Source organism: Enoplosus armatus, chromosome 4 (assembly GCF_043641665.1).
Source record: "Enoplosus armatus isolate fEnoArm2 chromosome 4, fEnoArm2.hap1, whole genome shotgun sequence".
NCBI lineage: Eukaryota > Metazoa > Chordata > Actinopteri > Centrarchiformes > Enoplosidae > Enoplosus > Enoplosus armatus.
Window position 1 is genome coordinate 17,933,050 of NC_092183.1, and position 25,078 is coordinate 17,958,127.

A 25,078-nucleotide genomic window follows, 5' to 3' on the forward strand; every position below is an offset into this window, starting at 1 on the left:
GAGAGGCCATTCTCTTCTACCTGCTGCTGTAAGCAAATGATAAAATGTGGTTGTATCACAAAGCATAAATGTTTATTTAATTGGCAATTTCATAACAAATGCTGAGTTTCCATGTTGAAAGAACCGGCTTACATTTTTTCAAATGACTTATTAATTGACAAAAAACAAAAACACAGTAAATACACATGCTATTGACAACCTGTTTGATTTCCATTTCCATTACATGTACAGTTTGAGTTATAACATTAAACACCATATTTACAAAGCTCACTTCTAATTAAAAAAAAGAACTCTCTGGTTGTGCATCTTCAAAGCATCAATTGAACAAAAGGCAAGGGTTGGAAACGTTTCTCTCTCGTTCTTTTGCTCTTTTTAACAGTAGAGTGGTTAAAAGGCAACAAGGTAATTGTCTTCCAGAGGATCTATGTCTCTATCTCACATGGTCAGTCATATACTTACAGTCACACACACACACACACACACACACACACACACACACACACACACACACACACACACACAGTCACAGATAGGTACTTATCATCGCTCAGTGGGGGAGCCCTGCTCACATCCAAACACCCTTTGAAAGATTATATACTGTAAGTCTCAACATAAAGCCTTATACCTCACAGCTGGTATATGCTCTGTATGCATTTTGCTGCTCACTACTGCACAGTCAAGGTACCAACTCTAAACAGGCACCCTGTATTGTATCTAAACACGGTTTTGGCAAAAATGCACATGAAAAGATCCTGAATGAGGCAGATGAAAGGTAAAACATTCAATTCTGTTCGAGAGAAAAAAAAAAAAAAAAAAAGTAATATATACGAATATTTGTGCTCCATATGTGGCCAGCACTTGAGACATCATCACTGTGAAGATATGAGATAAAAGATCCAGTAAGTCCATGTAGGAATCCATAAAAAGGTGCTTAAAATCTTGCGTTGTACAGCTGCACGATGATCAGCGGAGGTTTTCCTGCCAAAGATTCAGTTATTACAGACATCTACTAAAAAGCTAAAAGATGTGTGTGAGGATTGGTGGTGAGAGAGAAATTGCCGACATGACTTATCTATGCAACAGAATTTTTGTATGATAGAAAGACAAGATAGTCAGATGAATTTAACTGCAAGCTACAATATGTCTATATAACCATTTAAATATTAATATGGCTTGTGGTGACTTAAAATATAGGTGTTTTGCATCAAATAATCTTAATCGCTAACACACCTAACCTGCTGGCGCTGTTTTTACACTACACTACAATTTTTGCTTAATATTGCTGTTAAATTCAAAGATACAATGGCATTTATTTTCATTATTTCCCTTTGACCTGAGCACATCTAATCCATCTCATTTCATTGTCAGTTCCAATCGAACTTTGTCTCACTTCAGGGACAATGCAATTTATTTTCATAATTTCCTCCTGGCCTGTGTGTATCTAATGCATCGTGTTCTGTTTTCACACTCAATCTAATCCATTCTGTTTTCATTTACTACATAATAAATAATAAGATTGACAGGTAGATGTTAAAGGTTACTTTGGGTTTGTTTTTGTCCAAGATAAACAACCAGGATGTTTTAAATCTCTATTTGATCACTTTGGCTGATAAGGCAAGTTGTGTCTTTAAAAAGGAAAGTGCATTGACTCAACAGCCGCATGGCATACTTACACATACACACGCACACACACACACAAAAATACTCACCCCGTTCATAATAAAATTCCTTCTCTCCACTTGAAATTGGTAAATATCTTTGCCATTGTTAATAAATTAAAGGTTCAGCAGTTCACATTCATCAGCTGGTTGTGTGTATTTGTGTATCTGTGTGCAAGAGGGTTTTGGGTAGTTCAGTTGTGTAGTTCACATTGGTCATTGTAGTCCTGTGGCTTTTTTGAGTAGCTCCAGGTCTTTGCGCGTTTGAGCTACAGGTGGTGTACAGCCGTATGCCTCCAAACCCAGGGGCAAGTACCTCTCCTGCAGCCCCAGGAACTCATCCCCCTGCCCAGCCTGTAGCGAGACCCATGGAGGGGGTGAAGAACTACCCTGGAAGCCCCAAAGTGCCAGACTCTCTGCAGTGAGACGTAGCAATAAGAGGAAGTGTGAGGAAGAGAGACTTTGCCCCAAAATACAGAAACTAGACTGACAAAGAAACATGTCACTGACCTTTACTGTGCAGATCAGCAGCTTTGGCCATACCAAAGGAGACCAGATATGGTGCTACACCAACCAGGCCTTCAGGTTGACCTCGTGTTGCCATGAGCACTATTGACCTGTTGAGGAAACAAAAATGTCTCTAAGTTAAGCAAGAATGTGCATAATTCTGATATTCTTGGCTGGTGTATGTTTATGCAACATTCATAGTTTGTTTCAGACTGTGTGAGCAGTGTGGTCTTATTCTCCCAGGCTCACCTCTTTGGTATTCCAGTTTTTAGGTACTGTTCCATTTTGGCGTCCATCTTGGCAAATGAGGTTTTCTTGCTGACTTTCCCAGAGCACGCATCCACTGAGACCAGGAAATACCCAGGCTGAGAGAAGGGCATGGTCACCTCATTCACCTGGCAGGTGACAGGAAGAAATAGGCTAAATAAACCCTGATTCACAAGTTCAAGTCATATAGATATGATAATGTATACTTGAGGCCTGGCATTCTCACAGTGATAAAGGAGCGGTTATCTCCTCTCAGCTGCTCTTTGCTGCTGAGAGACTTGACTTGTGTCTGGAGGTAGGAAGTCCATGGCTCACTGGAAAACACAAGCTGAGACAGAGACACATTGCTCAACAGTGGTGGCTTGTGTTTTAAGCGGCAGAACGGAAGTCATCTTAAATGTAGCAACACAAACCTGTTTAGCACCGCAGCCTTTGCAGGGTTGTGTATGGAGGGCTGGCATAGGCACCACTGCTGAGGGTGTCTTGGAGTACTTGGGGTAGGCCTTCGCTGTGCAGTTGCAGGTCTGTTTGGAGGACGTGGTGGCCATGACTTTCACTCTTTCGCAGCCTTTTACTGAACAGTAGCTGTGACCGTCACGACCATGCCGGGCCCGAAGGTAGAGCCACAACAAGCTGAGGGAGGAAGACAGGAGAAAAAGAGTTACAGAGTTTAATAAACTTTCAGAAACCAGAGAGCCTAGGAGAAATAAAAAGGGATGAAAGATGACATGCTTCATACTACTCGGCCATCAGTGTGAGAAGGTTGACCTTTATAGGCCAATGCAAGTCAAAAACAAAGTCTCAAAACTCTCAAAGGTTAACTTGCTCCTTCTTTTTGAGCATACTGCAATGAGTGTGTGAGAGGGGTAAAAGAAAAACTGAAAAAAGTAGCAAACTGAGAGGATTGGGTTTTGTTCTCTCACCCAACAGTTCGATCAAAATAGTACTTTCTCTCCATTGGTCTCCTCTCCAGCTCTGCGAGGGATGACACAGTGCCATAGTCTGTGATGTCATCAAAGGTGTTGTTTTGCCTATCGTTGATGTCGGCCATGATCTGAAATGTGGTGTCTGATGGGTAGCAGAGTCCCACTAGCACCCAGTCATCTCTGAGTGGGAAAAATGACATAAGGAATTAAAACAATCTTGTCGTTCCTTGGCTTTCTCTGAGAGATAAATATATCCTCATTTCCCCATCAAAATTGCAAGATATTAGAGAAATGCCATGACTTGCAGCAGGCATGGTCTCACACACACACACACACATCTACACCTGCTGCTGATTTTTGTTACTCACTTGTCGAAGTTGATGAGAGAGAGGACAACCTCTCTGGGCGCAGGTCCACTCCAGTGCAGAGTGTAGCTCTTGCTCATCATCAGAATGGGTTGGTACTGCTGAGACAGCGCCCCCTGGCTGTTAATCCCCCTCAGTAGCAGAGGAGCATTAGGGTATTCATCTCTATTGATGGATAAACTGAGGCTGGAGGCTCCCTGGGTCTGGATGTACACCTAAAGGGAGAGGAGGATGTGGTAGAGTGCAAGGGTCAGGAAGGGTGCACATTTCATTAGAAGGACAGAACAACAAGAATGAGATGTACACCCTGACATGCGGTACCTGAGAGTAGCGGCCGCTGCAAATCACTCCATTCCACTGGGACATGTTCACACAGCCGGGATGTTGGATCAGGTAATTGTCTGCTCTGCCAACGTAGGTGTCTCTGTAGCCTGTTACTGACCCGTCCACGTCGTGAAAGATGGAGTTTTTGTCACCGTCCAGGTCATTTTCTTCGAACCACTGCCCAGGGCGACCAAAGAACGTCCGCAGACCCACCTGAGGATATTATTTGCAAAGAGTGTTGTGAATGCCACCATCTACATTTTAGCAGTATATATATCGATTCAGGGTGTTCAATGCTCTCTCCAATGCAGCTGCTATTTACTCACTTTCTAGGGATTGTATTTAAGGGACTGGAAATGTTTACTGTATGTCTAGGATGAGTAAAGCAAAGTCATTATAGTTTAAGAGATCAGGTCTGGTGAGCTGAAGATACAGAAAGACATTTACAGTAAATTGAGTTGTGTGTCACATTTAAGAAAAGGCATTGCACTGTACTGTACTACCACAAGAGGGCACCAGTGATTTACAATGGTTTCTAAACCTGACTCAGGCCTGACTCTAAAAGGGGTCCCCCTTTCTTCTCCTTTCTTCTGTTAACTAATGCTCCATATAACCTTCAACTCCGTGACTGTGATCTGAGTTGTGATCCAATGATCAAAGTGACAAACAAATAGGAGCAAACTGCCAAAGAGGAAACCGTCAGACCCGGTGTACCAAGAGGATGGACACATACAACAAGGTAGAGAGAAAAGGTAAAGTAAAATAAAATGTATAACTACAACTACTTTATTTCCAACAGCAGTGAATCTGCAGAGCAGAAAACAACAGAGCGATAAAGAAGAAGGAAGTGAGAATGAAAAAAGAGCTGACCAAAATACAGAGTTATAAACAGGACCATAAGAGTCACATGACAGCTCTATGTTGACCCCCAGTGTTAACAGGTCTAAACATTGACTGTGTAGTGTGCTTATGATGTCTCAAGTGTAGTGTTATGAAACCAAGATGTTTACTCACAGTGGAGTGGAAGTTGAGCTGGGATAGGTTGTTTCGTGGGGTGAGCTGCCAGGTGTTCTTCAAGTTGAATCCCACTGCGCTGGTATAACGCTCTGGTGTAGGGATGTATCCACGAAATGTACTCTGTGTAAGCCGCACCGGACCATCATAGATCTGGAAACCTCGGATTGGGAACGTCCTATAGTGAAGAGAGAGAGAGAGAGAGAGAGAGAGAGAGAGAGAGAGAAGGAATAGTCCATGATTAGGCAAGACAGTTGACAGCACTAAATAAATGGGAGAAAATACAGATGAAGTTAACAGAGTAGAGGGACCATCATTAAAATGGACGACCACAGGGTTTAGTCATGGAGTGGCTAAAACCCAAAACTCCAACATGTTTCAGCCAGACCATGAGCTCACGAGGGAGCAGGACATCAAATGCCTCAGACATGACATGCTCCATAATTCTTGGTCATATGGGCTTTGAGTCAATTTTACATTACAATTTACATTAGTAATGTAGATATTATGGCAAATGTAGGACAGTGGTAAATGTTATTTGAACATATAAAATATTAGAAGCAAAACAGACCACACATAGAATCAAAGTTAGAATTGACACCTTTTTCCAGAGCAACTGATATATTACACAAATAATATTGTATATATGGAAAAAATTGGTTAAGTTAATTGGACTGATGCTCTTGGATAATAATTACATGTGTTGGAGAAGAGTTTAACATTTTTTCCTGCATCATACCTTTCATTAGAGTTTTTACAAGCCCTCAGATGAATCTAAGCTTGAACTGTTGATTTAATTTGTTTTCATAATGTGGGTGTTGCAAAGTGATTTAAGGTCCCACAAATAAAAAATTAAGTTGGCAGTCTTGTGTTATTGCTATTTTTGAAACCTTACTGAACCTGTGTTTTAATTTAAGTAAATCAAATTATCCATCCATTTCAATGGAACTATCTTCTCTCTGGCAAGAAAAAAAAAAAAAAAAAAAAAAGAGTGTCAGCACCTCTGGCAGTAACCATGATGACGACAGACAAATGGACTGAGCCAGATGTCACAGTGCGGTCAGGAAGCCTGTAAAATGGTTATAAAGTTGTACACAGTGGTGACAGTGGTCACAAACTGACATAAACCTGGGTTTTTAAAACTAAAAAAAGGCAGCTATTTGCCAGTCTATAGTATTCTGTTGCTCTCCTCTTGTTTAACTATCTCTGTAATGAGAGCGAAAGACAGACAGAAAGACAGAGAGAACTGTAAGGAGTCCCTGAGGGGACATAAAGCTCAAAACTCGGCTCTCATTAGGACTGATCACTTAGTCTGACATGGCATTACAGGATGGAGAGACTCTATAAACGTCCTCATAGTGGAAGTCCTATGTAAGGCATTGTCAATGAGAGACTAGTTGTGCGAGACCGACACACTTTTGCTCTTGTCAAACATCTGTCTAGGTTACTCATCAGTGGGAGCTCTAATAGTGAGATCTTCATATATTCCCTTCCAAAGATGATCAAAAGCTACACAGCTAATGAAGGAAACGGTGACATCTAGCTGAGATTAAAGGGAGCTCTGTGTCAAAGAAGCATGAAATCTTTTAAGAGAGAAAAAAACCCACTTACTCTTAAGTAATCAAATGTTACAATGAGTAATACCTTTCTACGAAACCACGTAAGTGTTGCCACCACAGTTTTTCATAAAGTGCCTAAAATATCACAGGAGGGAAGTCAGTCAAAACAGAACTTCCTTTCACATGTCCACCACAGCTTGAAGCAGCTGTAGCAGCCTCGTCTGTCCATCTGTCCAACTACCTGATTGCCTCGCTGGCTCTCTCTTCCTTGTTTGTTTTTCCCAACATATTTTCCTTTGCCAACTGCTCCAACACCATCCCCTGTAATTCCTGAGAGAACTCGAGAACTTGATTCAGATTTTTCCCTCAGTTCCTCACATATTCCTTTCCTGCTTTCATCAACTCATCCCTCCCTCTGTTTGCTGCCCCTCACCTGTTTCTAGGCAGTGTCCTCATCTTTGCATCAGCCCCTCCTGGGCCCCAGTATTTATTCTGTCCTCCATTGGTCCCTCTGTTTCGGCTTTCACCCACAAACAAAGACTGCGTCACCTCCTGGCTGGAGCCTTCATCCTTAGGGTAGCTGCCATCACTGGAGAATAAGAAAAATATATACAGTCATTAAAGAATATCATACACATATGTGAACATGTTTATAATGTTTTATGATTTTTAGGGATGAAAGCAGAAGGGAAGAAAAGGCACTGTGGTAAGCAAGAAAGAGCAGCTTGTGACCACACAGGAACTTTAAAGTGTCTGCTTTTTGCTCAGTACCTATCAATCATGAGGGGTTCTTGGCCAATTCATCTGGCAGGGAGAGAAGAAAGGCAAATATGGCGGAATAAAATCACAAGGCTGTATGAGCAGAGTGATTAAGATAAGTACACACCTGGCAAAGGATAATCCCACTCCATTGTCTGCAAAGCTGTTCAGAGAAAGAACAGTTAGTCTTACAAAATGTCAAGTGAATGAAATAACATGAGGTGAGAGAATTTTGCTATCACTTGAATCAATTGAATGCATTAAATGAATGATTAAAAAAGATAAGAATTCATCAAAGTACCTATCGAATAAAGTGGAACCATCTGATAATGTATTCAAAATGATATCTGGTACTTCATAAAAATAATTCATTGTTAGCACTTCAAAAACGAGAATCAATCCAAGGTTGAACATAAAGTTGGATCAAATGGTAAAAATTATGTTACAAACAGTGAATGATGTCATTATAGGGAGTTGTGGTGGGATTACATCATACTACCAGCACAAACTGGCAACATCCCAGTCCCCCCCCTCCTTTTTTGGGACCATCCTTTCATTTTTCATCAGAAACATCCTCAGTCCTTATTTCTCTAAACAGGGTTCGTACAGCTTTTGGTTTACTCACTTGAAACCAGATTGTGTTGAAAATCAATCTTCAATCAAATGCAAGCCTAACCTTGAAAACATAACTGTTAGCATTTTCCAAACTTTCAAGACGTTGTAAGAACCCTGTCTTAAGGACATTACAGGAATCACATCATGGCCTATGAGCCGCCTCACCCAGAGTTCTGGATGACGATGTCACCTCCCCGTATCCACGCTCCTAGGTCGTTGTTCTTGAAGGAGATCAGAGTGTCGACGACTGCCGCCACCCGAGGACGGCTAGGGTCAGCATTCTGGTGTGGTCTGAATCTAAAAAAACACACATGTAAATACATAAACGTTACTATTATAATGATTTTCCATTGACTACATTCATTAACTCGCAAGCTTTCTCCGTCACTACAACATCAAACCAAATCTTTTCCACTTATTTTTCCGCACATGTGGTCCTCATGAAGGTCAATGCACAAGACAACACATATATGCACACACACACAAGATAAATTTAGCCAACTTTTGGGGGGTTACGAGTGACTCACGGACCTGATAATCCTAATGTCATCATGCTATAAATCTGCACAGACATAATTTATAAGTAGACTAAAAGTGAAAAGCCCCACTGCTGAACTCTGGAGACAGCCGGCCTCAATGCTCATTGTCCCCCACAATGCGCACTATGGGTGGCATTGCAGAAGAGGACATTGTGTCATTAAATACAAAAGGAGCACGAATGTGCCAAGAAAAGATTTATGGCCATCTGCCCATTAGATTAGGAAAATTTGAACAAACCAAAAATTGTCTTCCAAAATGGACAGGGCTCATCCTCTTTTTTTCAGCCTAATGATGCCACTCAATTCAGATCAGAGCTCACCTTCAGGTTGGTATTTATGCTCTGGGTACCATGAATATCCACAAAGTTTAAGGAAATCTGGTTGTTAGTTTTTAAAATACTGTGTCATGGACCAAAGTGTTGGTCAAGGGGAAATATGAATGTGCCACTAGATGAAAGGTCAGAGGATCACATAACTCAGAGGGAATCATTCTCTGGGAACTACTAATATCTAATGTCCTTTACAATCACACAATATACCTCTCTCTCCCTCTCTCTCTTATGTAAGATTCACACTTAGTGTTTTTTTTGCATTTTAACATTTAAAATCCTCCCCCTCATAACCACACACACACACACACACACACACACACACACACACACACACACACACACACACACACACACACACACACACACACACACACAGCATGGCCAGCAGTCTCAGTGGACACGTAAGATTTTTTCCATCTAGTTGAGGGCTGTATTTGGGTAAGGAGCTGCAGAGAGGAAACTCTATCTGTGAAGCCTTGTTTTCTCTGTCAACACAAACCTTCCAGACCTTAACACTTAAATGCAGTGACAGAGTATAAAGCCATCTATCTATCCCAGTCAATGGCCATATCCTAGCAGATATAGAGCGGGGAGCTATAAATAACTTAATTCACAAACAGTCATTGACAGTGGCATTAAACAAATACATAGTAAACCACAAATACCTTAATATTTACATCGTGTAAATGTACACCATGATGCCTACGATCACCCATCATAAGTTATAGGCAAAAACATATACAGGACACTGGTCAGTTATTAGTCACTACTTTTACATACATTCACACCTAACTACTCGAGATGTCCAAAATAATCTTGAGAGATATTATGTCTCTTTACACAGTTTAAATGACAGACTCTATAGTTCTCAAAATGTAAAATGCTATTGCACACACATACACACCTGGCACTGTTATCTAGACACAGGTATTCCCGGGGGTCGGCAGCGCTAGCATTGGTGGTCTTCACTCCTTTATCAATGAACAGCCCGGCCTAGGAAGATGAGAGTATGATTACAGTCAAACACCAAATTTCTCTAAAACTATGGTTAGAGATCCAGGATGGGCCACAGGTCTATTTCTGTTGAACTGACATAAACAAGACTACTAATATATTTTAAAGTGTGGGACCTGAGGCAATAATAAATTACTAAATTTAAATCCTGGGCTAACACAGTTATAGAGTCAATGCTGTACAGGGTACTGTGGAAAGCAGGAAAAGTGGTAAACAGAATTCCTGTGAATAATTTATAATGTCTATGAACGTGTAACGTATATTTACATACTCCATAACATATGAATTAGTTTTATAAGTTTAAAAAATGAATTGTAAAAAGGAAAATGAAATATGCCTGTGTGTTTGTGTGTATGTCATATGTATATGGAAACCTGTGCTCTGAGTTGGTCCTGTGGTATAAGCGAGGTATAGTCTTGAAGCTCGGGGCTCCTTCCTCTATAAGAGAGGCTGCTGTGGTCAGGCTGAACAAAGAACTTACAGTTCACCTGCCCGACTTCTGTCATTACACAACAGAGCACTATTGTGGAGCCTAGTCGTGTGTGTGTTTGTGTGTCCATTTTTGGCAAGAACCAAGTGAGTAAGCAGAGAATTATATGCTTTTTTTTTTACAAGTTATAAACACTGTATTTTTCTCTCTATATCTGTCTCTATAAAACAAGGCAGAGACAACACCTTAAGGCTTGACACAACCTGGTATATTGTATATGGGGGAGAAAGCACACACTGACTTGAACCTACACCAATAATAATAATTAAAAAAAAGCTTAAAATAAGCAACACTGATGATACCTTAAAGTTGGAGTGTACACGGTTGTTGTAAAAAATGCCCAGGGGAGTGAGCTCTGCCTTGGTCTCTGGTACCAGCCCATGAGAGTCTCCGGTGGAAGAGCTGTGAAACACAAACCATATGCCAGCGTCCTGGAACAGGAAGGAAGAGGAGAGAAATGATGTGATAAACGAGACAAATCGTGTTTATGGTACGTGGGGTCAACAGCAGGAATTTCCTTATCTGGATTCATACATACATCATCCATAGGAGAAGGGTTGAAGTAACATACAAAAACAATGAGCAGAACTGGCCAGGATGTCATACTACAAGCCCCACAGAAGGAATAGGAGTTAATATGAGCTCAATAGCTCATTAAAGCTTACAGTTCAACAAATATACAGACATTCTCAATATCACATGCATACCCCCTACCAATATGTAGTGCTTTACACAGCCCTCCCCTCGTCTTCTATTTTCTCATATTCTATTAGACACTAAAGCCTGTTAAATCCCTTTTCATTGATGGATCACTTTGTTATGAGCATAAAAATCTTTCATTTTCATTGTGTAAAGTTCAGGAACACCAAAGCCAGTGCAGCTTCACGTAATACACCACAGTTCATATATCAATAAGGGGATCTTCTTGTTGATCATTCATTCATAAAAAGTTATTTTGAAGCTGTTTTCTCATATAACTCTGATGTTATTACCTGAGAACCAGCAGCTGCATTGCTGATGAGATTGTTGTTGGGGTTGGCGATCCAGAATGTTGAAACTGCCCTGGAAAACATCCCCACCGCACACACACACACACACACACACACACAGACAAAGACAGAGACATACACACACAGACATGCAAGCAGAAAAAGATATTAAAAAGAAGAACCTTGGCATAACAGAGACGATGACTAATAAGCAGAAGACAGAGATCAAAGAATCCTGTGGTCTTTAAAAATTCCCTCAATAATCCACCTCTCCAACATAAACCCTGGACAGGCACAGCTCTGCCAACACTCACACACACACACACACACACACACACACACACACACACACACACACACGGAAACTCCTGCCTTGCTGCTTCTCTCAAAGAGGCACTTTTCTTGTTCTTGCTACGACATAAAAACATCCCGTGGAGAGTAGGGGTTGTTATTGCATGGATAAAACCACCCCGCCAATATCTCTCTCACACTATATTTCTAACTACAGTATCTCTTTCACATGGACATGGACCCTCTGTCTTCTGTCAGGGTACGTCTGCACTATCTCACAAGGCTTGCCACACTGACCAGTGTTTCCTCTAGGATATTTTTCAGCAGCGGCGGGGGGGGGGGGGGGGGGGGGGTTGTTGTACCAGGGTTGTCTCTAATTTGCTAATGCAAAGTATTAACTTGTCAATAATCATAACTATTCATACATAACTATTCAGGCTGAGATTGGTCAGTTCATGATGACAATGACCAGTGCATCGACTTTATGAAAAGTTGAACATGTTAGCTTAATAGCCAGCTAGCAAACTTTGCTTATCTTATCTCTATTGTCTTCTGTCTTATGCCTTCAGCTGCAGAACCTAGACTGACCTAACAGTTGACCTGATATTGAGGATCTTGAGGAGGAGCATGTGGGCTGGTACATAATCAAAGCGGGCCGACAACGCATCTCTCTCGCTCTTGTTTTTGTATAATAGGCTGTTCAAGCGGCCCCCCGGGATTTCTCCCGGTGCTCCCCACGGCCAGTCCAACTATGCTCTGCCCTGTTTGTCACTCTGCCTCAGGAGAAAATGCTGTACTCGCGCTGTTGTTTATTTGGTTGTAATGACTTTGTGAGTGATTGACATCCTGTCAATGTTCCAGTTGCTCTTCCTCAAAGTGAAGGAAAATGTATATAACAGAAACACTGCTGACACTTGACTGAGAGTTGTGGGAGATTTAAAAGTGGCACAAATTGTTTGTGTTGATTTGGACCCACTGTTTAGTGTTTTCAAAGATAAAGTAGTTTCAGTGTCTACTATATTGCCCTTCATAAATATCAAGCTACTTCGAGTCAAGATGTTGGCTCAGGGCTTGGCAAGCATCTTTGCACTGCCCCCACTATTTTCTGTCATTATAATTATCCTCAGTCTTATTCTTGACAAGACCCCAGGTTCTCTGAATTGCAGCTGTTGCTGGTGGATGTATTAGGCATTTTATATTAAAATGATAATAAGAAAGAGCCTCTTTCTGTTCACTGATATGAATGCAATTGGACCTCCATGTGTACATGATGGTGGTTCAGAAAGTCTGCACTGTCTGTATTACCAACATCACTACAACAACAGGATAATTTGTGACAAAGTAAAGACAACACTCTAAACTTTAAGTGTACTGTATTGATGTTTCTGAGATGATCATTTTAAACCAGTGTGAGTACTTACAGAGCAGTTATGGATCTGTGGTAGAAGTTAAAAACTGTAAAGACTACTTTATTTACTCTGATGGGTGTGTAAACTTCAACATACACTGGTAGAGCATTGATTTTTACACCCACATTTTGATAACAATTAAATAACTGTACAGTTTTGTAAAGTAATCAAACACAAGCTCTTGACTTGCTGTGGTTGTTGAGCAATGCACCGTAACTACTCATAAACATGTTCTTGATGATGGTGCAGAAACTGTTTTATCGCTTTGCTCTGTAGTCATATAACTCGCCAGAGACATACAGAGTCATTCTCCTAATGTCTTACTTGCACTCTGTGCTGGGTGAGGGAGTGTAGCCCTTGTAGACTTTGTCCTTAATGCTGGTGCAGAGGGTGTCATTGCGGTCAGTGGGCAGCAGAGTCCCAGGTCGAGTCAGCAGGCCAAGGTTATGGTAGAAAGTGTTACGCTGCTCAATCCCATCCTCAAGGAAGAAACAGTGACCCAAGGTGTCATAGCCTACAGTGTTCTTCACCTGGGAGAATGAAAGAAGATCACACGATATTAAAAAAGGAGGCTTTTTAGAGCTTTTACACTTCTCAACAGGAGAGAAAAATAAACACAGTACTATATCCCATTCATGGCAATCTTTCCCTTTCCAAGGAAGAGGTAGTTTACACCCAATGGAAATATGCAGAAAATCCTGGTAAACAAGAGGGCTAAGACAACATTTGTTAGTTAGGAAAATACAGTATGTTCCAACTGCTAGATGTGCCTGCCTTCTTTAATACTTAAAATTCCTGCAAAGATTTCCATACAAAGACCATGTTTTATTAAACCCATCTGAAGCTATGTAGAGAATGATGGTATCAAGAGAGCTGTCGAAGAGGATACACAAAAAGAGAATATTAACATGGTCACTGTGCCAGAGGGGAAACAGGAAAAACAGCGAGTCAAACAATGTTATTCAAAACTTTGTTTCCTCGATGCAGCTTTGGAAGAATGTTTACAATCCTATGGCCTCAAGGACAAAAGTTAACCCATCACCGTGTGACGCACGCACACACACAAAGACATTGTGATTTTGCAGTTGACAGACATACTTTTGTGAAGATGTCATATGATTTCACAAATCCAGCAAGTATATAAAAACATTTACAGTGGTCCAAAGTAAGGGACTAATTACAGGGGACTAATTGTAAACTATTGTACCTCTTTCCAAATAAATTTCTAGACAGGTAATTCTAAGGTGGAGAAAGATATGGGACATGATGGTTTGAAGAGAGAGACTAAGGAAAGAAGGAGAGGGAGAGGAAGAAAAAGGAGGAAACAAGCCATTACAGTAATCCAGTGATGGAGGCTGTAACTGATGAGTATTCAACAGCTAACTTCACATGGAAGTTATTAGTCAGGGCTCTCTCACACATCCTCCAAACATACAGATGTTTTCATGTGCCCTCATCTGTCTCTTCTTTGTCCTCACATACATTATAGACTCATCGCACACACTTTACTAACCAGCAAACCATTGGTGGCGTGGATGGTGAGGCAGCGGGAGAAGGAGTGGTGTATAGAGAGTCCGTCCACATAGGTGGGCTCCCAGTAGCCTCCCCTCTGGTCCACATCCCCGCACATGTGGAAGTGGAGGGGGTAGCGGCTTTTCTCGCCCTGCTGGCCCATGTTCTTCAGCTCCACGTGGGACAGATGAACTGATGAGAAGTTACCAAAGATCTGGCGGGGTGGGAGAGAGAGAGAACAAAAAAAGGCAAGAGTGGAGAATAAGTCGCCAAAGAGATGGTGATTTTAATCGATAGATCAAGCAAGAACAATGAGCTATTATACAACGCTAAAGTAAATCACTCTGGCCTTGTGGAGGGTAACACAAGGTTCATATTATGCCACAAAAGTAGGCTAACTGCCGACCCACTCTGGTCCAATTAAAGGTTTAAGTCTAAAGTATGATTTTCTGTTTGTCTATGATCCCACTGGGATATGAACTATAGCTTCGTTGGCATCATGCTCCAGAGGGTCAAACTGCGCCAAAACCACCGATGTTCCTCTTGATGAATAAGAGATGTGATAGAAGTTATGGAGGCATAACTTAAAAGCTAAACACACATAGGGATGCACATATGCAAAACGCAGCCAATAGTTAAACATGAACGCCAACAAATATTCCAATACAAATATGCTGTATAATGTTCCCTAGGAGGTCCTTTTGTGGGTATGGCATAATCCACACAGTCTGGTTCCTGTTAAGAAGGTATTGGCCAATCCCTCCAGCTAACTGTAACTCCTCCACACACACGCACACACAAACAACACACAGATAACAAGCTAATCGTTTTTACAGTATTTACATTGCACATGATGCCTTAGGACATGAATACTTGCTGTGTACGCATCCATGCAAAGACACACATATGCTTGAGTTCTTGCATGCATATATACATATTCACACAACAGACTGACAAGACTACCAAAAGAGTTATATCTATGTTCAGATGGGAGTAGTGTGAAAAATGGATTAAGAAAGTACGTGATGTGTGATGTCTCTATTGCTGAGGTCTGTTAATTTGGGGGTGGGGAGGTCAATCATTTTAGAGGCATATTGTGTAATATAAGTGGATGTATTTTTGTTGGAGACAGTTAATATGGTAAAAAAAAATTGAAGAAAACAAAAGTGGCTAGAGCGGATTTTGTTTAGCACAAGGGGGTCAGTTACATAGAGTCTAAGGAATGTTATTGTGTATTTTCCACAAAAGTGAATGAAATTGTACCATCATTAACCAAATTACAGTGAACTCATTGCCTATATAGAGACCCATGTAGGCAAGGGAGGATTTGATGCGCCACTTGCGTCAGTGTCGTCAGTGTTATCTTCTGATAAGTGTCAGCCATAAAAATAAAAGCTTCATGTAGTGGCAGAGAAGAGAAAAACAGAGAGAGAGAACAGGAGTGAGAGAAGCAGTAGTACTTCACATAACAAAGTGAAGTAGGAACATGAATGACCCCTCTCATTTAAGACGGTATAGAAATATAGAATGTATGAACACTTTAGCTCTGCAGTACAGAAACTGTCATGCAGATTACTGCAGACACAGTGACCTTTAATGAGAAGGTTAAGTCATGCTGAAACATGCAGATTCATACATCAGCAAATACAAACATAAAGCACAGTATAAACAAGGGACTATGCTATAAAAATCACACACACACACACACACACACACGCACACGCACACAAGGCACACAAGGCACACAAGGCACACAAGGCACACAAGGCACACAAGGCACACCTTGATGTGGCCTCCATAGGTGTCATGGTTGTAGAACTGGCACATGTTGTTTCCGTAACACAAGTTTTCCATTTCTCCGTAGATGAGAATGTTTCTGGAGAGCAGAGCCACTTCAGCACGCATGTCGACTCCATCTATGATCTCTCCAACATGGTTATACTGAGGCTTCCCTGGGCAGAACAGACAGGTAGATTCTTGGTCATATGCGACAACTAAGAAACATCTGGTACACAATTGGACAAAAAAGGTGCAAGGCATTATTTTTTACACTTAATAGTGTATGATTAGAAATGTCATTCACTGTATTCCATCTCAAGAAAGCAGAAAATACAACGAACACTGGAGGAAACTCAATTGTACTTAATAACATAACAACATAATTTGGTTTCACGTTCTTTTGGAACCTTTCTTAGCCATACTGAGCCCTTTTGATCAAAATACCAGCTTAATATAAAGTGTTGAAACAAACAGGTAATGGCATTCAAACTAAACTAAGGTATTATATTTCTGAAAAGGGTGTGCTTCCAACTGTCAACCACAGGAAGTATGCCTGGCAGCACACACTAAAATATAAACGACTACCCACGCCCCAAAACCAACCAACGGAAATAATAAGACAAGTAAAAGCAAAAGTAATCAAAGTCATATGAAACACTAAATAATCAGCTCTTCGATGATGTGGAAAGTACCCTTGCCCACAGGGTACAGCTGCCAATGATAACGCACAGCAGTACTCCAGCTGCTCAGCCCTTCCTCGAGGAAGCAACACAAAAATTAGACACACACACACACACACACACACACACACACACACACACACACACACACACACACACACACACACACACACACACACACACACACACACAAATACACCCTTCTCTCCAGGAAGGGAGTTGGCGTGGAATGAGATCAAGAAATATGTGTGATAGAGAGATGGACAATAAGTAACTAACAGATTGTTAGAGAACGACATTAGACGAGAAAAAGAAGGTAGAGGATGTGAAGCAGAGGCGATGTTTCTAAATCCATACAGCCACTGTGGTTATTATAAGATGACGTTACCAAAACATACGCTGACAATCTCTTTTTAGCCTCCTCCAATAATCTTACATCACTGTAACAGCTGGACAGGAAACACCACATCTGCTAATCACATTTATTGACTATATTGAAGTGTAAGATTTTCTCTGTCTTCTTCTGGTGTTGGCACGACATTGGTCACGAGTCTTCTCATAAGCTTTCTAATATGAAATATGTCTGTACTGTAGTTGCCATATCTCTTCCTTCCTTATTCTTTCTGTTCTTCAACACATTTTAGAGGAACTGTACAGCTCAAAATAGAACCTGCAGTACAAACCTGGAGTCAGTCTACAAGTCACACACACAAAAGAAGTGGGCCCTCAGACTCTGTGGTGCACTAACACAGATGAAGCTAGCCATAGCAACCAAACCTTTTCTCTCAATGCACACGCACCACTGTCCTCTTTCTCACCTTGTATCCTGACCTGCCTGCTGCTGCAGTGAGGGCAGGGCAACAAGGTAAACTCTTCAGCCTGGTGCATGGAGTAGTCTGTGCTGGCAACCACAATCTGATCCCCGGGTTGCCAGGTCTGCTGCACTTCATCCTGCAAGTTCAGCACCACTTGGTCCACAGCATCCACTTGGAAGCCTGAGATGGGGAAACCTGGGGGGACATAATACTTAATTGAAAAAGAAACATGAGGGACAAGAAAATATAACAGCACAGAGCAGAATTCTGAAGCATTTTTATTATCTTTAATAAATATGGATTATACCTTGTTTAAAGAATTAAAGATAACCATGATTTTGAACATAAACAGCAGTTAATACAGTTCAATTGTGGGCAATATCAACCAAAATAATTTTGTAAAACCAGGAAACAGGAAAGAGAACCCCAGGAAATGTTATCATTTTACACTTTATGATCCACAGCACAATTGCGTCAAAATGTATTTTACAAGGTGTGGGCACGCACAGCCGCAATAAATAAAGACAGCCTCACCCAAACCACACACACACACACTTACATCTGCTTTATGACCTGCGATTTGTCATAACGGTGTGGTCACAAAAACACTGTCACCCACACAGTTACAAGAATGTCTTTCATGTCCAGATGATTGATCTGTAAGTTGGCATGTGGTAAACCGAATCCTTCCCCCCTCCAAACCCTTTACCCGTTCAAAGCTAGAGAAACCTGTCCATTTCACCTGGACAGCCTCCATGATACTGAAGCCTATTATTGTGAATAACTACAGACAAATAGCATCAAACATAGACAACCCACATGAAATGACAGAAGGCGCAAACTAAGAACTAAAATAAATGGCTGATACTGTCAACACTGACCCATATATGTTAAGCTGCTTTTGATATTGATTCCCTTATAAACCGTCTCTTACCATTCTTCCACTCGCTGTAGGCGCTGACCGAGAAGCCCACTCCGTCCACGGCGGTGAAGTTCCGTCTTGCCAGAGCTCTCCCTCCTGTGTCATGGTTTTCATGTTCCCTAACGTCCTCTGAGCATGACGTGTTACCACCGCCTACCACTGAGACCAAAGCCCATGCCTGTCTGGAGAGACCAGAGGGATGAAGAGAAAAGTGTGAGAGAGACAGAAAAAAGAGGGAGTCATTTTCAGACGTAACTAGTCATGTACTATACTAGTTTCACACATCCGTATCAAAGAACATCGAGGGATCAAGTTCTCAGCCTCACGTCTTCCATAGACTTTCTTTGGATGATGAAAATGACCTTGAAGTGTAGCTGAAAGTGACTGCAAACTCACTGTCAACACTTGTTACTGGTTCATTATTACATCACTCGATTCATCTATTACCTGGCTCACATTTGTGCATTAACACACACAAACAGTGTTTTAATCATTTTACAGGCTCACTGAAAAGTTAATGGTACCTCATATAGTCTATTTAACAGTAGTTTTGTCTGTGCACCAGACATTATTTGTGACAGGCGACCCCAACCAACATGTTAAGCCGCTGAAAGGTAATAGTAGCTGCAGTAGCTAGAGGCAGCACCAGAATTAGTGGACCAGTGTCAGTGTAGGAGGCTTTCAATGAAACATTAGTCAAGATAATAACATAATGTCTAACAGATGTGACAGCTTGTCAGATAAAGGGTGTGACCTAAACTGCATGATAAAGTTTCTCTGTGTCTGTGTGAGTCAGGCATCAGGGTGAAGATGTGTCGATCACACACACAAACACCTTCCACTAGTCTATACTGTTATAGATACTATAGATCATAAAAGACAGACACTTGCACAGGGTATCTGAAAAAGAGATTAAACTAGTCACTAGTGTAAAGCCCTGTAGGCCAAATGCCTGTAATGAGTCTGAGGCAGGATAGGAGGTGAGAAAGGTGCAGGCGACTGAATGTCAGAGTGAATGTCATGTAATAATAAAAAGACAATGAGAGGTAGTAAACTAAAGAAAGGATATCGGAGAAGTCGAGGGATTATTAAAATGAGGACAGAGGATTTTCAGGAATGACTCAGAGGAATAATGGGTGTATCTGCCACATCCAGAACTTCATTCAAATCCAACTTTTGCTCCAAGTCCTCCCTTCTTACTCCATTGCACACTATCTTATAAAGCAGGAATGTCAAGAAAATCATTTTTGCATGAGATTACAATGATTAAATAAAAAGGAGAGGCTGAAATAATTTGAGTAGAGGAGCTTGAGGGAGTGGATGGCGAAAGGGATTGGGCGTGCTTTTGAGGGCGTCTGACCTAAAACAAGACAGTGTACTGCGACTTGCAGCCTTGGATGTTTCAAATGTCAAGCTCTCAGCTTCTAAAAAATGACTTCTTTCTTTTTTTGTTGTCTGGCATTAGCTAAAACAAGCTTAAAGCCTTTTTGCTATTCATGGATATAATATTCTAAGATCATTGTTCTAAACTATGGCATGACCTTTAAACACTTGAAACATAAAATGACCTTCTCACACCATTTAACCATTCGGGAGCCTATTTTTAAACCTGCGGGATCATATCAGGGGTAGACAGTACATTCTGATAGACTTAAGTAAAACAATCTCAGCAAAAGTCTTTTGTTTCTGCTGAGGGCATTGCTTGGCCCGTTCCACACACAGTAAACAATCCTAAATTCACCTTTACGCTTACCTCTCCAGCTCAATTTATTCACGCACCATGATGGATATACTGTAAAGCCTGCCACTCATCTACTCCTTGGAGATCTATCTTTGCAATAATTAAATCACAAAAAATAAACAACAACCAAAGTCAGAATCCCAATGTTTACCTACAAAGTCTCCCTGAATATTAGCAGCAATTTGTGATGCTATCAACTCCAACATGCCTCTGTGTTAATATCTGTCTCTCTTCATAATAATGATTGCACCCACTGACATAATCACAATCGAAACACGTCTTCTTGTAGATGAAAGAGCCCCTGATCCCCGGCACTGCGCACCCCACTGATACAGAATTAATCTGAGGATCCACTCTGTTCGGTCGCTACAGCCCCAGTGTGTGGCTTTCTGTGGGTTTTCCTGCTGTGGAATCTTTCTATCCTGAGGCTGCTGATATGCATTTTATAAATCAAACACAGATGAGAGCAAATATTTGAGGCACACAAAGGAAATAAGTAAGAGTGGTTGTTTCACTGTTTCCCTTTGCAACATCCTTGATTTGATGTTCATCAGCGTTTTAACAACCTCATTGTTTGACCGGAAATAGCAAAAGTGTGGAGGCCAGAGGTGAATTCACTACAGACCGGCATGAACAATGTGTTTATGTGTGTGTGAGTGCTCTCCTGAGAGACAAAGATTAAAGACAGATTGGGTCAACAGGCATAAGGCAGGAGCAGGAGCCAACTCATTCATGTATCTGTGCCAGGAAGGATGGTCGACGCCACCGAGATCAACCTATAGAAATTCAAAGGTATTTGAATAATGTGCTAGCTTGTTATTGTTTATTTTAAATCAAGGATAAGTTATAGATCACAGAGGTTAAACAAGTTCATGAAACATGCCCTAGGACACCCAGGTACGCGTGGTGTTACAGCACTAATGCAAAATAAACAAAAAACGAAAGCATGACAGATGGTTTCCAAGTATGTTCCAGCTACATTCCCTGCTATTTCTTAGCAACATACCTGTCATAAACTGAACACTTTATCATTACGCTCAATCCTATAGGTCATACGCCTTTACCATCTCTTTCAGCCTAAAATCACTCAGTCTAACATAGTGTGACTTTAATGAGACATTAAACTGCATGCTCTCTCATAAAAGGTGTGCCATATGTTTCCCCCTACCACAAGCAAATCCACAGAAAGCTAAGATAAAAATCCCCACTCCAATAAATGGTGAAAGCATTAGAAGACAGTGCTCACTGTTAACTTATTGTTGGTCCACACACACACACACACACACACACACACACACACACACACACACACAAGCACCTCTGAACGTATGCAGGGCTCTACCGTCTGATCCATTTAAACCACTCTGGTGTGGATTTGAGGGGGTTTGTTTGAAAGCTTGGCACCCACCCCCAGAGGCGAAATGTGACACTGGAGAATCTGGCGTAGCACTTGGCTTTTCAGCCAACCAAGAACCAAACCAGGCCGAGCTACAAATAACTCAGATTGAAATGCTGCACTTAGACTTTCCATTGAAAGAAACACATGTGTGCATACATGTGTTTAAGTGACAGTAACAGAGGATCCAATGTCATGTAAAGCTAAAATCCAGTTCTCTCACTTTATGAGCTTAAGGAAAGCATTAGCTGGCATGGACCGGACTACACCAAACTTCCAGTATTTGTCCTTTTGAGGGGATAAGCATGATGAACATAAAATCTCCTGAATCGCCACATTTTGCACAAATCCTGGAAACCCTCTAACCCCATTATCCGGTACGCACTTCCTCTTCTGTTTCTAGCAGAGACAGGAAGAGGAATAACCAGGAACAGTTCAAGAGAACATCCCAAATGAAAAGAAAGATACATGAAGAGGGACATTTTTCCAGGGAGGGTACAAAAAGCTGGTATTGTCAGTCCAAGTGTTGAGGCTTCAAAGGTGAGGAGTTTTACTTTAGTGGTTCAACAAAAACACATTAACCTCCTTTATCAGCCCCTGGAGACCAGGAATAAACAAAACACTCCCAAAGACTTTCAAAGACAACACACCATGGAGAACCAATACAAACTCTCCAAGAGCTGGCACATTCTGCAACACAGCTGAGACACAAACCAATGCATGCATATTTTCATTCAGTTAAGCAACAGAAACAATCCATGTGTATTTTCATTCTTGTATTTGATTTGAATACAACATTTACATGTCTGTACAACATTTCTTACATTGGAACTACTTACCTGTACTTGAGATCATGGACAAAGCTGCTGCCGAGCTTCTCTTCAATGGCCTTCTTGGTTTCATCCAAAAGACTTTTGACAGCCGAGTCTCCTACAGCCAGTGTGACGATGCGGCCCGTCGGCAGGGACCGCAGCAACTGGGTGAGCCGCCGACTGTCATTACGAGAGTCGTGTGTGTCGTAGCGTTCAGAGAATAGCACAGCAGCTGTGTCCTGGTCCACCACGCGCAAGTTGATACCTCGGCTGAAGTTCCTCTGAAAGGCGTAACCCCCTGTGGCCAGACCGGAGACTGGGACACTTCGGGTCAGCAATGACCAGGAAACACTCTCAGTACCATGTAGCTCCAGAGTCCCACCGCTCATGACGCCAATGAACTTGCGGCCCAGGCCAGGCACTTCAGGGATTGCTTTGTTGTCAGAGCGGCCCACAAGGGCTATGGTGGCCCGAGAACGGTAGCGACATTTGGGAGCACCGATGTGAAGGGCTCCACCATTTTCTATAAGGATGTGACGTGTTCTCAAGGTTATGTTTTTGGAGCCGTCAGCATTGTCTGCAAAAACTACCCGACCTGTGAAAATGCAGAGACAAACATGAGCTCTTATGAGTACATTACACCCACACATCCATAGACTGAACTTGAACGATGTCACTTATCATATTTAAAAAATGTGAATCCGTCAATGCTCCAACTCAAAATGCTACTTAACAAATCATGCACTTTGATGTGCTTACCGCCTGACTGGATGGTTAGTGAATGGAAGGTAGCAGAAGCATCCAACCTAAACAAATGTCCCCTCCTGATAACCACAGCCTTCTCTGGTTGGTGGCCTGGGTTCCAGCTACTAAGTGATGGGTTGTGGTCTGGACAATTCTCTGCAAACATGACCAATCAGTAACAAATCAGAGAACCTCATACTTCTCATATCCAAAAATATACACGGATGGTATATACAGCAGGGTTACCTAAAGAGATCTATATAAAATATTTCAATTTGTAACACTGACCATCTAACACTTCTCCACTTGTGAGACTAAGGATGAGGATGAGTGTGAGGAAGAAAGCCCCGATCGACATTCCAAAACAGATAAATGTGTTCTTTCTTTGCTGGAGGCTCTGAGCTCGCTCTCTACGCTGGTTCTCCTCTGACAGGTTGAAAGTGGCTCGTCGCTCCGGCGGGGGGCCGTGAGGTTTTAGCGGTGGAGGTGGTGGAGCTTTGGCAGGTGGCGGCGAGCGGACCGGGGCCACCCGTCCGGGGACGTAACCTGGAGACCTCTGGTGGTTACCATGGGGCGGGGCCACAAAGACCGGGAAGCGGCCGGGGCCATCACTCGTCGGCATGGTATATGTGTCTGCTACCTGAGAGGAGGAAAAAAAAAAATGTTACACTGGGAGTCAATGAGGGAGTGTGTGAAACTGATTATTTTCAGAACAGAAGTCGTTGGACTCATTTTTGTCTATTAAGAGTTTGTTGTCAGCAATTATTTGAATCACACACAGTTTAAAGCATTGTAAGCACAGTGATACCACACGGCAGAAGTTGGTAGAATAGTAAAATGAAGTCTTAAGGGATGAGACACAAAGGAGTGAATAAAAAGAGGTCAGGCAAAAGAGGTCAAGAATGAGGAAGAAGACATTAAAGAGCACTCGTGGACTTCCAAGTAAAAATCCTGGGAGTCGTTCTTGAGAAGACTTTAATATCAGCAAAACATACTCAAAAACAGTCAGCTTATCCCCTGGCTAGTTTGGCTCAGACAGAGTGACGTTGGCTGCTCTTGTCCACAGTAACGATGAAGGTTGTGAATAATGGATCGCAACATTCCTGAGACTATGTTAACACAGCCAAAACAGATGGCACCAATTACAGTAGGGAAGGAGGAGTGTTTCAGCTCGAGTCTGTCCTCACTTTATTTCACATAAACGGAGAAGGTAGCACAAAGTGAACTGAAGCCATGGACACACACACACAGAAAGGTCAAATGGGCACCCACCTGCACACACAAACACACAGGGGTAAAGGAAATGACACAGCAGAAAAAAAGGCTTCAATGGCACTTTTCTTTAACGCAAACACGGTTTAACACACTGTAAAGACATCACAGCTTTCTACTACAGGTCTTCATAAATAAAACGTCAGCAAGTTCAAGCTTTCACACATCAGATTCTGGCCACATGACTTGATTTGTCTTTTTAAGAGGTTGTTAAAAGAGCAAAACTGCAACAAGACAGGCACATTCAATCCAAAGACACCCTGAAAGTGATGACTTTCAGACTTCAAAATCATCCGAGAGTGTATCGGTGCTTCACGCACACGCGCTGCCGTGCACTGCCAACCCAC

General features: G+C 41.8%; 1 protein-coding gene across 1 annotated transcript; it reads right to left on the reverse strand.

The window, feature by feature from the left end:
* Positions 1-1,809: 1,809 nt before the first annotated feature.
* On the reverse strand, positions 1,810-24,081 carry cemip2 (cell migration inducing hyaluronidase 2). The gene is made up of 23 exons (XM_070904477.1): positions 23,748-24,081; positions 23,475-23,615; positions 22,743-23,310; positions 18,779-18,948; positions 17,848-18,039; positions 16,353-16,522; positions 14,572-14,784; positions 13,383-13,588; positions 11,362-11,431; positions 10,672-10,800; positions 9,770-9,858; positions 8,160-8,291; positions 7,507-7,542; positions 7,054-7,209; positions 5,062-5,239; positions 4,045-4,260; positions 3,727-3,938; positions 3,356-3,538; positions 2,846-3,065; positions 2,659-2,760; positions 2,415-2,560; positions 2,169-2,275; positions 1,810-2,074 (listed from the first exon to the last, which is right to left on the reverse strand). Exons 1-23 carry the CDS (start codon positions 24,079-24,081, stop codon positions 1,875-1,877), a joined length of 4,170 nt encoding a protein of 1,389 aa, XP_070760578.1. The 3' UTR covers positions 1,810-1,874.
* Between the last annotated feature and the right edge of the window lie 997 nt (positions 24,082-25,078).

Excerpts from the sequence above, each read along its gene's own strand:
- cemip2 (XM_070904477.1), bottom strand. The coding sequence starts at position 24,081 with ATGCCGACGAGTGATGGCCCCGGCCGCTTCCCGGTCTTTGTGGCCCCG. Across the intron at positions 8,292-9,769 it reads TGTCTAGATAACAGTGCCAG|ATTCAGACCACACCAGAATG; the intron begins GTGTGTATGTGT and ends GTGTTTTTTTAG. Across the intron at positions 5,240-7,053 it reads AGGACACTGCCTAGAAACAG|GACGTTCCCAATCCGAGGTT; the intron begins GTGAGGGGCAGC and ends TCTTCACTATAG.